We start from the raw sequence: 12,496 nt of genomic DNA, 5'->3' as shown, positions 1-12,496 counted from the left end.
CGTGGGTTCAATTCCCAGTCAGGGCACGTGCCTGGGTTGCAGGCCAGGTTGGGCCCCCAGGAGGGGGTGCATGAGAGGCAACCACACATTGATGTTTCTCTCCCTCTTTCTCCTTCTCTTCCCCTCTCTCTAAAAATAAATATTAAAAAATAAAATAAAAAAATAAGGATATAACGAGGAAACTCAGACTTTCAGATCATGTGGAAAACTGTGTAACATTTTGAAGGGCAGATCCGTTAAATACTTACCTTTCAGTATCTGAAAGAGAATCCACTTCAAGGTGCATTTCCAGCTCCAGCTGCACCCAGTCTCTGTAAGTTAACTGAGGGAAGAGCCAGCTGCGTGTCACCCCGAGGATGGAACCCAGAGAGCACAGGTCCACGTCCCCCAACAGCCCCCAGGCCGGCCTCACTCCACCTCTGCTGCTGGACTGCACTGTAGGCCCCAAGCTGACCTACTGCCTGCTGTGACTGGGAGCGTGAAGCTAGGTGATGGGGGGGGGGGGGGCCCACCGCTGTTGTCTTTGTACTGATGTCCCTGGCAGACTCCTGCACGTGCCTCGCCTGGGGAGCACACCCCCAACTCCGGCACATCAGGAAGCGCTCTAACCAACTGAGCCACTCAGCCAGGCACGAGCAGCACTTTGAGTCAGCCCTCCAGCACCAGCTGGTCTGAGCAGTCCTGCTGTGGCCCCTGCGGCCCCTCGGGTAATTGTGCCATAGCTCCGTGAGAGCAGCCACTTTCTCACGTCCGGGAGGGATCTGGGCGAGTAACCAGAGAGCGGACCTGCCGAGCAGCATGCTCCAAACACTCACAGCAGCCTACTTCTTGTTCTCAAGTTCTTGGAGCACGTACCAACCAGGACAAATTTCAGAAGCTAACGCTGCTTGTAAGAAAATGCACCACAGAAACATGCATGCAGCCCGTGCTGGCAGTGAGGGACAGAGCCGGGTGACGCGCAGCGGGAGGCAGGACCAGGAGCAGGGCTGCAAGGACGCAGGTCGGGGTGGCCACCCTGAGGTGCAGGGGAGGCACCTGCTTGGCCTACTCTTGTATAAAGGATACAGTTAACAATAAGGAGTTCTAAAAGTGAAACTGAAAAGTTATTCTCTAAAGACCAAAACAGACAGACCAAGAAATGAATGACAAGCTATGAGAAGGAAGCTGAGGAACGTGAGCTCACAGGGCGGGTGGCCGAGGCTCCCAGGGTGGGTGGCCGAGGCTCCCAGGAACTGGGCTTGGAGAGGCCTGGCCCCAAACTGGGGCTGGCAGATGTGTAAGATGCACTTTTATCCCCTCTGAGAACACCTCTGTGCCCTGGCTGGTGTGGCCCAGTGGACTGAGCGCTGGCCTGTGAACCAAAGGGTTGCAGGTTCAGTTCTCAGTCAGGGCATGTGCTTGGGTTGCGGGCCAGGTCCCCAGATGGCAACCACACACTGATGTTTCTCTCCCTCTCTTTCTCCCTCCCTTCCCCTCTCTCTAAAGATAAACATATAAAGTCTTTACAAGTAACTTATAAAAAAAAATTTCTGCAAAATATTACTGTCAGGGGAACTGGACCAAGGGTAGAGGCACCTGTCTGTCTGGTTTCTTGCGCCTGCACGTGGGTCTGCAACAATGCAACAGTCCCAGTAACAGTTTCAGCCACAGCTGTGTCTGCGCTGCCTGCGCCCACCGGCCCACCTGCCATGTCCTCAGGACCCAGATCTGAGTTAGGACGGCGTGAGAAGCAGGGGAAGGGGCGGTGGGACCTACACGAAACTCCTCCTCCTCCGACAGTTCCTGGAAGGCCTTATGCCTCCACAGACAGAGGGCGGCTCGCTGCCAGTCGGCTGGGAGCAGGCACAAGGGCTGCCAGGGAAGGCTGGCTGTGTCCTCCGCAGAGAGAGGCCCTCGGGCTTCTGAGAACAGTCTGAGCACAACAAACTGAAACTGAAGAGAGACAGTTATGCGCTTACTCGGAGGCTCTGGAAATACGCAACCTGGCCCAGTGCACCCTGTGTCACCTGCAATGGCCTCGCCTTCCCCTGGGGGGACACGCTGGGCACCCAGTGACCAGGTCCGGACGGCGTCTCCGTGGGCAGCCCTGCACATGTGCAGAGGCACGTGCAGCTGAGCAGAGCAACGCCGTCCTCCCTGCCTCAGTCAGCACTGGCGTCCCCACTAGGCCGTGGCACTGGGAGAGCACAGCCCATCAGGGACGAGTTCACGTGTGACCTCCGCGCCCCAGGAGGGCAGCCGTACCCCGCGTTTCTCGAGTGCAGGCTGGACCGCATGGGGCTGGGGCTGGGCGTGAGACTGAGGACCCCACTGTCAGGGCCACTCCCGCTCTGCACCCCACGCTTTACACCCTGGCCCCTGGGAAGACGCTCCTCGAAACCAGCGACTGGCCCTGCTGTCCCCAGTGTCGATCCAACTGTCTGGCCCAGGAGGCGGGGCTTGGAAAGCTGCTCAGCTGACCATGAGGCAGGGTTGCACCTCCCTAGGGGCGCTCCTTACATCTCTGCTGAAGCAGCAGCAGCCTCCCCTGCCCGGCTGATGTTTAAGGTTTGCGATGGGCTTTAAATTTCTAAGTGAGCCTAACAAGCACTCACAAGAGGCAACTCTAGAGGAAATATAAAAAATCTTTGAATGGGAAGATATTTTATGAATCTTTACCTTTTAGTTTACCTATTTGATAAACATCAGTCTGTTTCTTTAAAAAAAAAAAAAAAAAAAAGAGGGATGTCTGCAGTTGTCACCCTCACCACCCCATGTAACTCAGAACAAGAGGAAAAGCAGCGTCCAGCCCAAGCAGGCAGCCTATGAACTGGGGGGCACGTGCCTCGGGCCCCTGCATGAAAACCGGAGGCTCAGGAGAGCGGGAGAAGGGGAGACACACCTTTTTAATAAGGCCCGGGGACAAGCAGCGGTACCAAGCATCACGTGACTGGGAAGAAAACTTACACAAAGCGTAAGAAATTGCCGCAGTACAAAATCTGAAAATCGAAAACAGAAATTGGACACAGAAATAGAAACCATGAAAACACGGGGAAGCGAGGCCTGAGTGTGAGTCTCGCAGCACGAACCCAGTGCCTTCCGAGCCAGAGGGCCTGGGCGTCTGCCCTTGGCCTCAGCTCCTGAGCACTGCGGACGCGGCCCCACATCCCGTCATCTGGTCTGAGCTCTGTCCACACTGCAGGCAGAGACTCAGAGGAGAGAAACGACCAGAGCAGCCCTACCCTGGGCCCAGAGAGTCAGGAAGATGGCAAGAAAGCAAGTGGGGCCCAAGGCACCTGCAGGACTGACCCCAACAGGGACTGTTCCATGCTGCCAAGAGTCCACAAGGTGGACGGGGGCTGGGCCATCCGCCTCCCGGGATGGAGGTCCAGTGGGCAGCGGCCCAACGTAGACTTTACTGTGAATGTCCCTCCTGCCCTCTAGATTCCTCATGACTTTTCCAGCCAACAGCTCCCACTTTAGATCCCGTCAGAGGACAGCCCTGCCCTCCCCAGGCAGCTGCTGTCACCCCTAGCCACCCATCTGTGCCCCCGCATCTGCCACCCTGCACTCTTCACTGTCCACTTGGCAGGGCCCCTGCTCAGAAGGGCAGGCACGGGCTCCAGCCTGGGGCCTGGCGCCGTGGCATATAGAGGGCCCAGACTTACAGAAGGATGAGTTTGCCTCTGGATGGGGCCGTTCCACAGGCAGGGACTCACCATGGAGAAACAGCTGCAGCGGCTGCTCAGCACGGGGAGCTGGGGACCCAACCAGAGGCCGAGACCCTGAGACAAAGTGGAGCCCCCTCCTCGGCCTGGAGGACGCTGAGCAACACTCGAGGGCGCCGCAGGCCCATGCACTACAGCATGTGACCCCGTTTTCATGAACAAGGAAACCAACGCCCTCCCACAGACACCCACACACACGATCCTGGAAGGTGCTCACAAACCTTAACCAGGGACCATCTGTGGGACACACCGTCACGTCTGTGCACAGAGGAGACAAGTGACTGAGGGACCAGCAGGAACTCACTTGAGGCAGAAGAGCAAGGCCTCCTTGGACCCGCATGTCAGGAGGCTGTCGAAGAACTCGGGGACAGACAGGCCCCTGGTGGGGCCAGGAGGGCCCACGCGAACCTCCGGGAGCGCCGACTTGGACTCGCCGAGGTGGGTGGCCAGGGCGGCCAACCCCAGCACGTGCGAGGCCTGTAGGCCCGGGCCCTGAAGTGGGACAGAAACTGGCTCTGCAGAAGGAAGGGCGTAGAGCCCACTCCAGGCCAAGGGGAGGCAGCAGCCCTACCTGGTGACGGAGAAGCTGGCAGAGCCTAGAGAGCACAGCGGGGAGGAGCGTGCATCCACAGGTGGCCATCACAAAGCGGGAGGCCCAGGAGCCCTGCCTGCAGAGACAATGGCCAGTCCTGGTCACTCACGGCCCTCCCAGAGCCCGGGGGCACAGGAGGCTTCAGCAAGAACCAGGCTATTCCCCAAATAGTGGGGTCTCCTGGGGCAAGGCTCACCTTCTGCCATATCCCCACTGGATGGGAGCCAACAGGCCCCCCACCAAGGCAGGCCCACCCAGAGCACCAGGCTGCCCAGGGCGGCTCTCACTGCCCAGACTACCTGTCCGGTGGGGCAAAGCTGGAGGCCGCCACTAGGCTCTGACAGAAGGACGTCAGCAGGAGATCCACAACCTGAGAGAAGAGACGGCGCTGAGAGCCTCGCAGCCCAGAGGGGACGCGCCCGAGCTGGGCGCTGTCTTGTGCGCACAGCCGACAGCGGCATGCGGACAGGCAGCTCCGGAGCTGCCTGGGACAAGCAGCTCAGCTCCCACATCCTGGGACGTGACAGGCCGTGTCTCACCACGCAGCCTGCAGTCAGGAAGTTTCACAGCAGAGCACAGCCAGAGAGTAAGGGTTTTAGGCTTTGGGGCCAGCAACAGCCTGGTTCGAACGGCCTGGTTTGCTGCATGCTCGTCGCACACGCAGGTGGGCCGGCCGACCCTGGGCTCCAGCACACACTGTATGCAGCAGAACAGATGTGAAGAAAAGGGCCTCCAGATCCTCAGCACAGTCCAGCAGGTGGAATGGCTGTGCTCTCGGGTGCCTCGTACGCACCTGCTGCTCCCGCTGCTCCAGTCTGGGAGCAAGGATGCTGAGCTGGATCTTGGAGACCTCGGAGCTGCCGTCGTCCTCGCTGAGGCCCAGGGCAGAGCTCAGCCTTTCAGCAACCACTGCAACCTGAGCAGAGAGAGCTGCACACAAGGAGCCCAGTCAGGTGAGCAGGGTTGCAGGGAGGAGGTGCTCAGAGGGGCCAACGGGGACTCAGACACCTCCCACCACCAGCCTGACTGCACCCCAAGGCCTCGTTGCAGGGCACAGTGACGAGGCCACGGGGGGCACGTAACAGGGAAGAGGGGTGGTCAACACCCACATCAGCCCTGCACATGTGAAGGCTGATGCATTCCGTCACCCTCGCACACCTCCCCACTCATTTAAACCCTCTGTCTGAACCCCACACCAACTCTCCCCCACACTGTGCTGTCTGCTGGGGGCCGACAGCAAAGACTTCCCGGAGGGTGGGCGGGGCAACCACACTACGTGGAAGTGGAAGCCCTGCCACCTGCGGGAAAGAGGCTGACCTGACTTCTCAGACACCCTGCTGGAGCTCTGGGGTCTGGCCAGGCCCCAGGGTCCCCGGACGCCACGTTGTGTAGAAGCAGAGCTCTGAAAGGCCCCTTGCCCCCATCCCAGCGAAGGCCCTGCAGGCAGGGACCCAGCAGGTGGGGACACTAAGGTAGTTTTGTTAGCATGTCTTCCATGAGCTCTTAAGGACATTTGTTCTTGGCTAGAATAAAATGACTTCATAAGTACAATGTCACAGTTCCTAGGTAAACACACGGGCCTTGTCACTTCAGATTCTGCATTTCCCATCACTGACGTCTGAGGGTGCTGGGACTCGGTACTTTATCTCCCAGGCCCCTCAGGCGCTGAGCGCTCTGTGCCCCGCTGCACAGAAGCACTCAGGCTCACCCGGCAGCAGGCGGAGGCCCGTGTCGGGTTACAGCCACATGGGTGTTGTTAGCAGAGAAAGCCAGCCCCACACCCAGGACCACCACCCAGCTTCCCCTCCACCACCTGGCCCAGGGGGTGCTGAACACCAGAACAGTCACCTTCTGCCAAGGGCATGTGACAGCTGGAGACCAGTCCCGGACCCTGTCTGAAGGGGGCCACACCCAACACCTGCCAGCACCGTGGTCAGGCCTCACTGCCAAACAATGAATGGCCGGAGTACCAGCCATTCACGGAGTACTACCACCACGAGGGGATGACCAGCCCCTATGCCCCACCCATGGCCGCCCTCACCTTCGTGCTGGGTAGGGTCAGCCACGGCAGCCCTGAGCTCTCCGAGTGCAGCCGTGAGCAGTGCCAGGGAGTCTTCCGCACAGCCAGGACCCACCGCCATCCCCAGGGCTGCACCTGAGAGATTGGGGGGTGCGTCAACAACAGGCCAGACAGGACGCACACAGCTGACTACAGACCTCGTGTCCGTGGTTTCTCTGTCCACGAGTGGGGAGATGAAACCACCCCGAGGCCTGATGCTGTCGTATCAACAACCAAAACGTTAACGACAAGTATAAGAATAAGCACGGTGCACCCGCCCCATCGCCGCAAGGAAGGAACGCAAGTGCCTAATGGAACCAGAGAAGTGCAGTGAAGGAGGCCCAGCTGGAAACAGAAGCGTGGGTGATGGTTTAGTCCCTAGTCCTCAAACGTTTAAGTAACATCACTATATCATTGTTTACACAGGATGTGAAGAAAGTCCAAGAAAGAAGGATCAGTCTTTTATAAGCAGAGCGAGTTCAACGTGCAGCGAGCCACAGGGGTCTCCCCACAGCATCAGAACCCAGGGCCCCTGGTAGGAGCAGCCCTCACATCGGCTCTGCGGCAGAGGCACCAGGCCAACAGCTGGGAGACCCGGGACCCTCACCCTCTGCCTGCTCGGGGGTTCTGGGTCTCCACCTGGGAGAAACTGCCCAGGCTGGCGAAGGGGGCTCTGGCTGACAGAAGCCGCATGAGTCCACACAGCCCTGCAGATGCCAGGGGCCTGACACCAGCAAACACAAGCTGCTTGAACAGCCCTGCCCCCGCCCACCAAGGGCCAGTGTGAGACACCCGCCCGGCAGCGCTGCTGACGGCCACCTGGTCAGCGGCCAGGACATGCAGCCGAGTCCGCCCAGTTGCTGCAAGTATGGTGGTCTCGCCTCCCCATCCTTCCAATGTGGCCTCGTCCATGCTGCTATTCCCTAGGCCCAGAAAGACACCCCCCAACCCACAAACCATCCAAATGGTCAGAAAGCTGCCCCAGACCAGCCCCCGCAACAGGCTTCAGAAGCAACAGGGCAGGCCTGAGAGTCACCTAAGTGTGAAGCTAGAGTTCGGGACAGACAGACAGAGACTACCCAGTCCCCTGTGGGGCACAGCACAGGAGGGGGTTTTGTATGGCGCGTCTGCTGTAGGAACAAGCTCCTTCGGGTGGCGCCAGGGCCTCCAGGCACAGAGCGTGGGCGGATGGCATCGAGTCCAGCCCTGCTGGCCCACGACTGGTGCCGGCATCAGGCAGGCTCTGAGTCAATCTAACACGGCCTGACCAGACGGCACTGACCGCAGTGCCGCTGACCCGCCCCATGATTGAGAACCCATGACCCGTACCTGCCGGCTTCTTCTTGTCAGCAGCAGAGCAGGCTTGGCGGTAGGTGGAGTACAGAGACGGGGGTATTTTACCTGCTCTGAGTCAGAACAAAGCAGTACAGTCAAGTCAACCACAACACAAGCCGACAGTCCCAGAGCTGCCACAAACAACCGCGCGGCGCAGCAAGGACACGCCTCTGTGCCCTGACGCCCTGCTGCTCGCACGGGCGTCCCGCGGGTGCGAGTGCGTGTCTGCCAGTAGCGGTTTCCTGGCAGGGGGCTCGTGGACGAGTTTTACTTCTCTCAGTCGGGTTTCAGTGATTTCCGAGTTTGGAAAGTGAGCCACCCCGGCCAGGGTGGACTGAGCACCGGCCTGCGAACCAAAGGGTCACTGGTTCGATTCCCAGTCAGGGCACGTGGCAGGGTCCCTGGTTAGGGGTGTGTGAGAGGCAACCACACACTGATGTTTCTCTCCCTCTCTTTCCCTCTCTCTAAAAATAAATAAGCAAAATCGTTAAAAAAGGAGAGTTTGAAGTCCTGGAAAGAAATAAAAAAATCAGCTCAGAGTTGGAAATAGTTGTCTCCAGAGAAGTGGGAGGGAAGGGGTGGCAGCTGTTTTTCTTAATACATTTTACACAACTATGATTCTTTTTCCTACATCTATATTTAACCTTGAAAAAAACACTTTTTAAGACTAGAAATTTTAAAAAAAGACTGAAAACAAATGTCAAAAAAATTAAGAAGCCACACCAACCAAATACAACTAAAAAAGCTGGCACCACATCCCCTTTCACGGTGACTTTGCGCCAGCAACACTGTCCCTTTAGTCCCCAGACCGACCTCTTCCACACAGAGTGGAGATACTCACAACCCAATTTTCTTTGTAAAATCTTAGCCAACTGATTTTGAACCAAAATTCTGTAAACAAAACACACATGTGACAAAACACAGCTCTACAGAATAACCAGAAGTCTCTGCACGGCCCGGACTGCATGGAGAGAGACCTGCACACCTGCTCAGGGACTCTATGAAGGCCACTCGGGAGTCAGGCTCACTCGGCAGCTGTGGGCAGACACGGGCCCCCAGTGAGATGCACGCAGGAACGTCCTCGCTCCCCGCCACCTCGGTCCCAAGTTCGCGAAGAAGCTACTGACCACTCGCGGCGTGAGCAGGGCGGTCAGAAAGTGAGACACGTAGTAGGACCTCCGGAATATGCTGCAACACAGAAGAGCAGACTAGGACAACAGAAGCGTCAGGTGCCTCAGTGGACACCACAGCGCCCAAGTCCACTCCGGGGGGCACCAGGTGGGTGGTCTCAGCTTGTGGCTGTGATATTACATCACACTGCTAAGTCCCAGTTCATGCAGGGGGTAGTCTGTGCTGTGACCACCTGTGTCCTTGGCCATGGGTTTGAGTCAATCCAAGGCCACAGGGGTCACTTCAGGTCCACGTGGGCATCCCCCTTGGAGCTGACGTAGAAGTCCCGGGAGCCGGGACCAGGTTTCTCAGAAGGGGCACTTTAATGAAGAGACCTCGCATGGTAGCTACCAGAATTTCAGTTTTGGGATCACACCAAATTCAACAGTTCTGCCATTCGACTCTCTGGCCTAGCTTCATACTGTCGCCAATGATGCATCAATTAAAACCACTGTCCCTCAAGCAGCGTGGGCTCCGCTCAGCTCCGCCTGCGGGCTGTTTAGGGGTGCCGCAGCTTTTTTTAAAGTAAACACATCGCAGCAAGGGCTCTGTGCCAGCCAGGCACAGGACCACCCCTGGGATGCTCACACGGGCTCTGGCGGCTCCCCATGAACATGAGCACCCTGTCGCACAGGGGTCTGGGCGCAGGAAAGGGGACCGGTCCAGCAGCATGACCCTACCTGGCCTCCATGACGGCAACGGGAATTTTCCCTGTGTGTTCAAACACCTGGATGGCCTTCTCCACATCCTGGGCTGCCTGGCTGTGAGGCTGACTCCATGCAAGGAGGAAGGGACAAGAGAAGACATCGCTTTGCGGTAAAAGGCGCTGAGGTTGATGCGCGGCACACAGGAAAATTCAGAACCCAGGACGGCACCGATGGCTTCTGCCCTTGGCAAGTCAGACCAAGCAGCCCCTCCGGGAAGCAACCGCCCCCTCCTGTCTCCATGCGTCCTTCCCGCCTCTCCTCTCTGCTGACCCCAGGGCAGTACAGGGCTCCAAACAAAGGTTTTCAGGTGAGAAAGAACAGACATTATTGTTGGTATTTTTAAAAAGTATAGCAATAGATCCTAAAGTAGGAAAATGCAGTAAGTACTTCGAAACATTCCCTTTAACAGCATCTGTAACAGCTCTTCAGCAACCCACAGCTTTTAGGTAAAAGGGTCTTAGAAAGTGCACATGCCAGGTGGCCGCCTGACACCTGGCTCACGTAAATGCAGCTAACGCTCTCCCGTGACTCCTGAAGACGCACGGCGCCTGCCTGCCTCGCACAGCCTGCCCTCCCGCCCTGACCGCGCCGATGGACCGCCCTTCCCAGGTGTGGGGCTGCCTGCCCCTGCTCTCAACAGTGCAATGCTACGGAACAAGCACCTGGGGCAACTGTGACGCCCCAGAAGCACCAGACACCCCGGCTCCCAGGCAGAAACGGCTTGAGCACCCAAGCGTCAGAGGAAACGAGACTGTGCTTGGGGAGCACGGGGACACGGCCGAGGGGCAGCACCGAGGTGAGTTACCTCTATGACGTCCCCGGCTGAAGACAAGTCCTCATAGAGCCCCATGTTTTCCATAGAAACCTGCAGAGAAGACGCGAGCAGGAGCATGAGGACCAGACAGGCGCGGGCAACTGCAGGGGAAGGTGAAGAGGAGGAGGGGAGGCCAGGACTCGCCTTCAGGTCGGCCAGCCGCGTCTTGGCCAGAGAGATGTAGTCTGTGAGGAGGGAGCGGTACTTGCTGGGGACCAGGGGCGGGTGGAGGATATGCACCTGTAGCAGATGACACAGTAAGACACAGGCCTGTCAGCTATTCCTGATTTGGGGGGGAGACACTCGTACTGATGACAGGAAAAGTCAGAATTAGCCAAAGACCACAAGGGCAAAGTTGGAGCAGGATGGACAGAACCCTGGGTGAGGGTTTCCGCATGTGCTGGGGGGGCCCCTTCAGAAGTGGGCAGGCAAGGGTGCTGGCGCATCATTGGCTCCTCGGCCATGGAGCCCCCGGCGTCCCTGTGCCCACCTCTCCTGAGGTGGGGGGTGCTGACGCTGCGGCTGGTGGGCAGGCCTCTGATGGCAAGGCATCTTTCCTTCTGAAAGGGCGGCCAGCCAAGCCTCCTATGGGTGCCCAGGGCACCAGGGGCAAGCACGTGGGCAGGTAGGCAGAGAGGCACCAGAGGTGTGAGCAGCGCTCTGGGCTTCGCCCGTGATGTGCACACGGCTCGTTCTGTTCCTCTGCCTACGACCTCACCTGGACCCTTTAAAATGTAATGCCGATTTCTCAATTAAAAAAAGGCAAGAATCAGTTTCCAGGTGCTCTACCCCCAAAAACAAATGCTGGGCACAGTTATCTAATTAAGTAAGACTTACAGAAATAAGTACATTTTAACCGTGAGATTAACACAGACTTGCAAAAAATAGTTTCCCACACCCAGAAGTAATGGTCACTGGCAGTTTGGGGTACATCCAGATTCTTCCTCTTCCATATAAAAATCTATCCCTCTTGACACCACAAATGGGATATGACACATTTTCCTCCTGCGTCAGCTCTCAGAACTGCTTCGTGGAAGGGCTGAGCCACCGCCCTGCATGGCCGCCGCCCAGGGATGGACAAGGGGCTGCCTCCTGGCCTTCTGCCGTCACCAATCCTGTCCCCGAATGCACACTGACACTCCTGGCTGTCAGGTTTGCATCGTTCAATGGGCACCAGCTCAGGTACAGCACCCTTGAGCTGAGGAGGATGTGGCAGCAGCCAGCTTCTCACCTGCAGGTACCGGGGGGCCTCAAAGGGCACAAGGTCGGACAGGAACTTGAAGAGGAAGACCAGCGCCTTCTTGCTGCTGCAGTGGTGGCCCCTTGTGCTCCCGAAGGAGGCCTGGGGGGAGACGGGCATGAGGCGGGGCGGTGGGCGCCCTGCTGTCCACAGACCTGTCAGTGCGCCACCTCGACAATGGAGAACTACGACTGGAAACAAAAGCCACGGGCCATTCAGTTCATGCCCTTTCCGAACGTCCCGGCCAAGCCTTGGCCATGGAAGCAGCCGGCATGGTACCTGCAGTGTCCAGTGACCCTCAGAGGCACAACTCACCAACTCCCTAATAAGGCCTCTCCCAGGAAGTCCCGTCCTCCCCACAGAGAAGCTGCTCCTCCTCGGCGACACACACGACCTCCAACCTCCATACTCGCCTGCGTGGACAAGGCCAGTGCAGGGGAGGTGGCGGTCCCCCAGGTCACCGACAGCCCTGACCACAGAGCAGAGGCCTTCTAGGAACCGAGGGCACTGGGGGTGAGTCGGGGGAGGGAGATTGGTACTCGCTGGCCCAGAGCACACTGCCACCTCCCAAACCACACAGGTCCTGCAGCTAGGCCCTGTCACGGCCCCTCACATGCTGAGACCCCCGCTGCAGCTCCTCTCCAAAGAGAACGTGCTTTTGAACACTCTGATGGGGTGGACAGACGCAGAAGCCATCAGACAAAAGGACTCCCTCACACAGAGGGGTTCCCAACTCATGGCAACACCCACGCAATGGAGAGAGGGCCTCAATGACACACTGAAGACAAGAAAGGCAGGAAGTGCACCCCCACAGCAGGCCGCAGTGCGTGGAGGACTTCGAGTGAATGACCACACGCCCCAGCCTGGGGTAA

General features: G+C 58.1%; 1 protein-coding gene across 2 annotated transcripts in view; it reads right to left on the bottom strand.

Moving 5' to 3' along the window:
- Nucleotides 1–12,496, bottom strand: part of FANCA (FA complementation group A) — a 33,751-nt gene that overhangs the window by 11,207 nt on the left and 10,048 nt on the right. The window contains exons 15-29 of one of the 2 annotated variants that reach the window (XM_024551519.3): nucleotides 11,616–11,726; nucleotides 10,529–10,624; nucleotides 10,376–10,435; nucleotides 9,544–9,632; nucleotides 8,821–8,881; nucleotides 8,679–8,728; nucleotides 7,688–7,764; nucleotides 6,341–6,454; nucleotides 5,093–5,229; nucleotides 4,599–4,669; nucleotides 4,279–4,375; nucleotides 4,012–4,199; nucleotides 2,882–2,978; nucleotides 1,756–1,932; nucleotides 249–322 (exon numbers count right to left, since the gene is read on the bottom strand). In XM_024551519.3, coding sequence (XP_024407287.2) covers nucleotides 249–322; nucleotides 1,756–1,932; nucleotides 2,882–2,978; nucleotides 4,012–4,199; nucleotides 4,279–4,375; nucleotides 4,599–4,669; nucleotides 5,093–5,229; nucleotides 6,341–6,454; nucleotides 7,688–7,764; nucleotides 8,679–8,728; nucleotides 8,821–8,881; nucleotides 9,544–9,632; nucleotides 10,376–10,435; nucleotides 10,529–10,624; nucleotides 11,616–11,726 — 1,499 coding nt within the window. Of the gene's footprint in view, nucleotides 1–248; nucleotides 323–1,755; nucleotides 1,933–2,881; nucleotides 2,979–4,011; nucleotides 4,200–4,278; nucleotides 4,376–4,598; nucleotides 4,670–5,092; nucleotides 5,230–6,340; nucleotides 6,455–7,687; nucleotides 7,765–8,678; nucleotides 8,729–8,820; nucleotides 8,882–9,543; nucleotides 9,633–10,375; nucleotides 10,436–10,528; nucleotides 10,625–11,615; nucleotides 11,816–12,496 lie in introns of those variants that run through there. The other variant, XM_053916199.1, reaches the window with a different exon arrangement.

This window comes from Desmodus rotundus, chromosome 12, assembly GCF_022682495.2.
Source record: "Desmodus rotundus isolate HL8 chromosome 12, HLdesRot8A.1, whole genome shotgun sequence".
NCBI lineage: Eukaryota > Metazoa > Chordata > Mammalia > Chiroptera > Phyllostomidae > Desmodus > Desmodus rotundus.
This window is presented reverse-complemented; position numbering and strand designations above follow the sequence as displayed.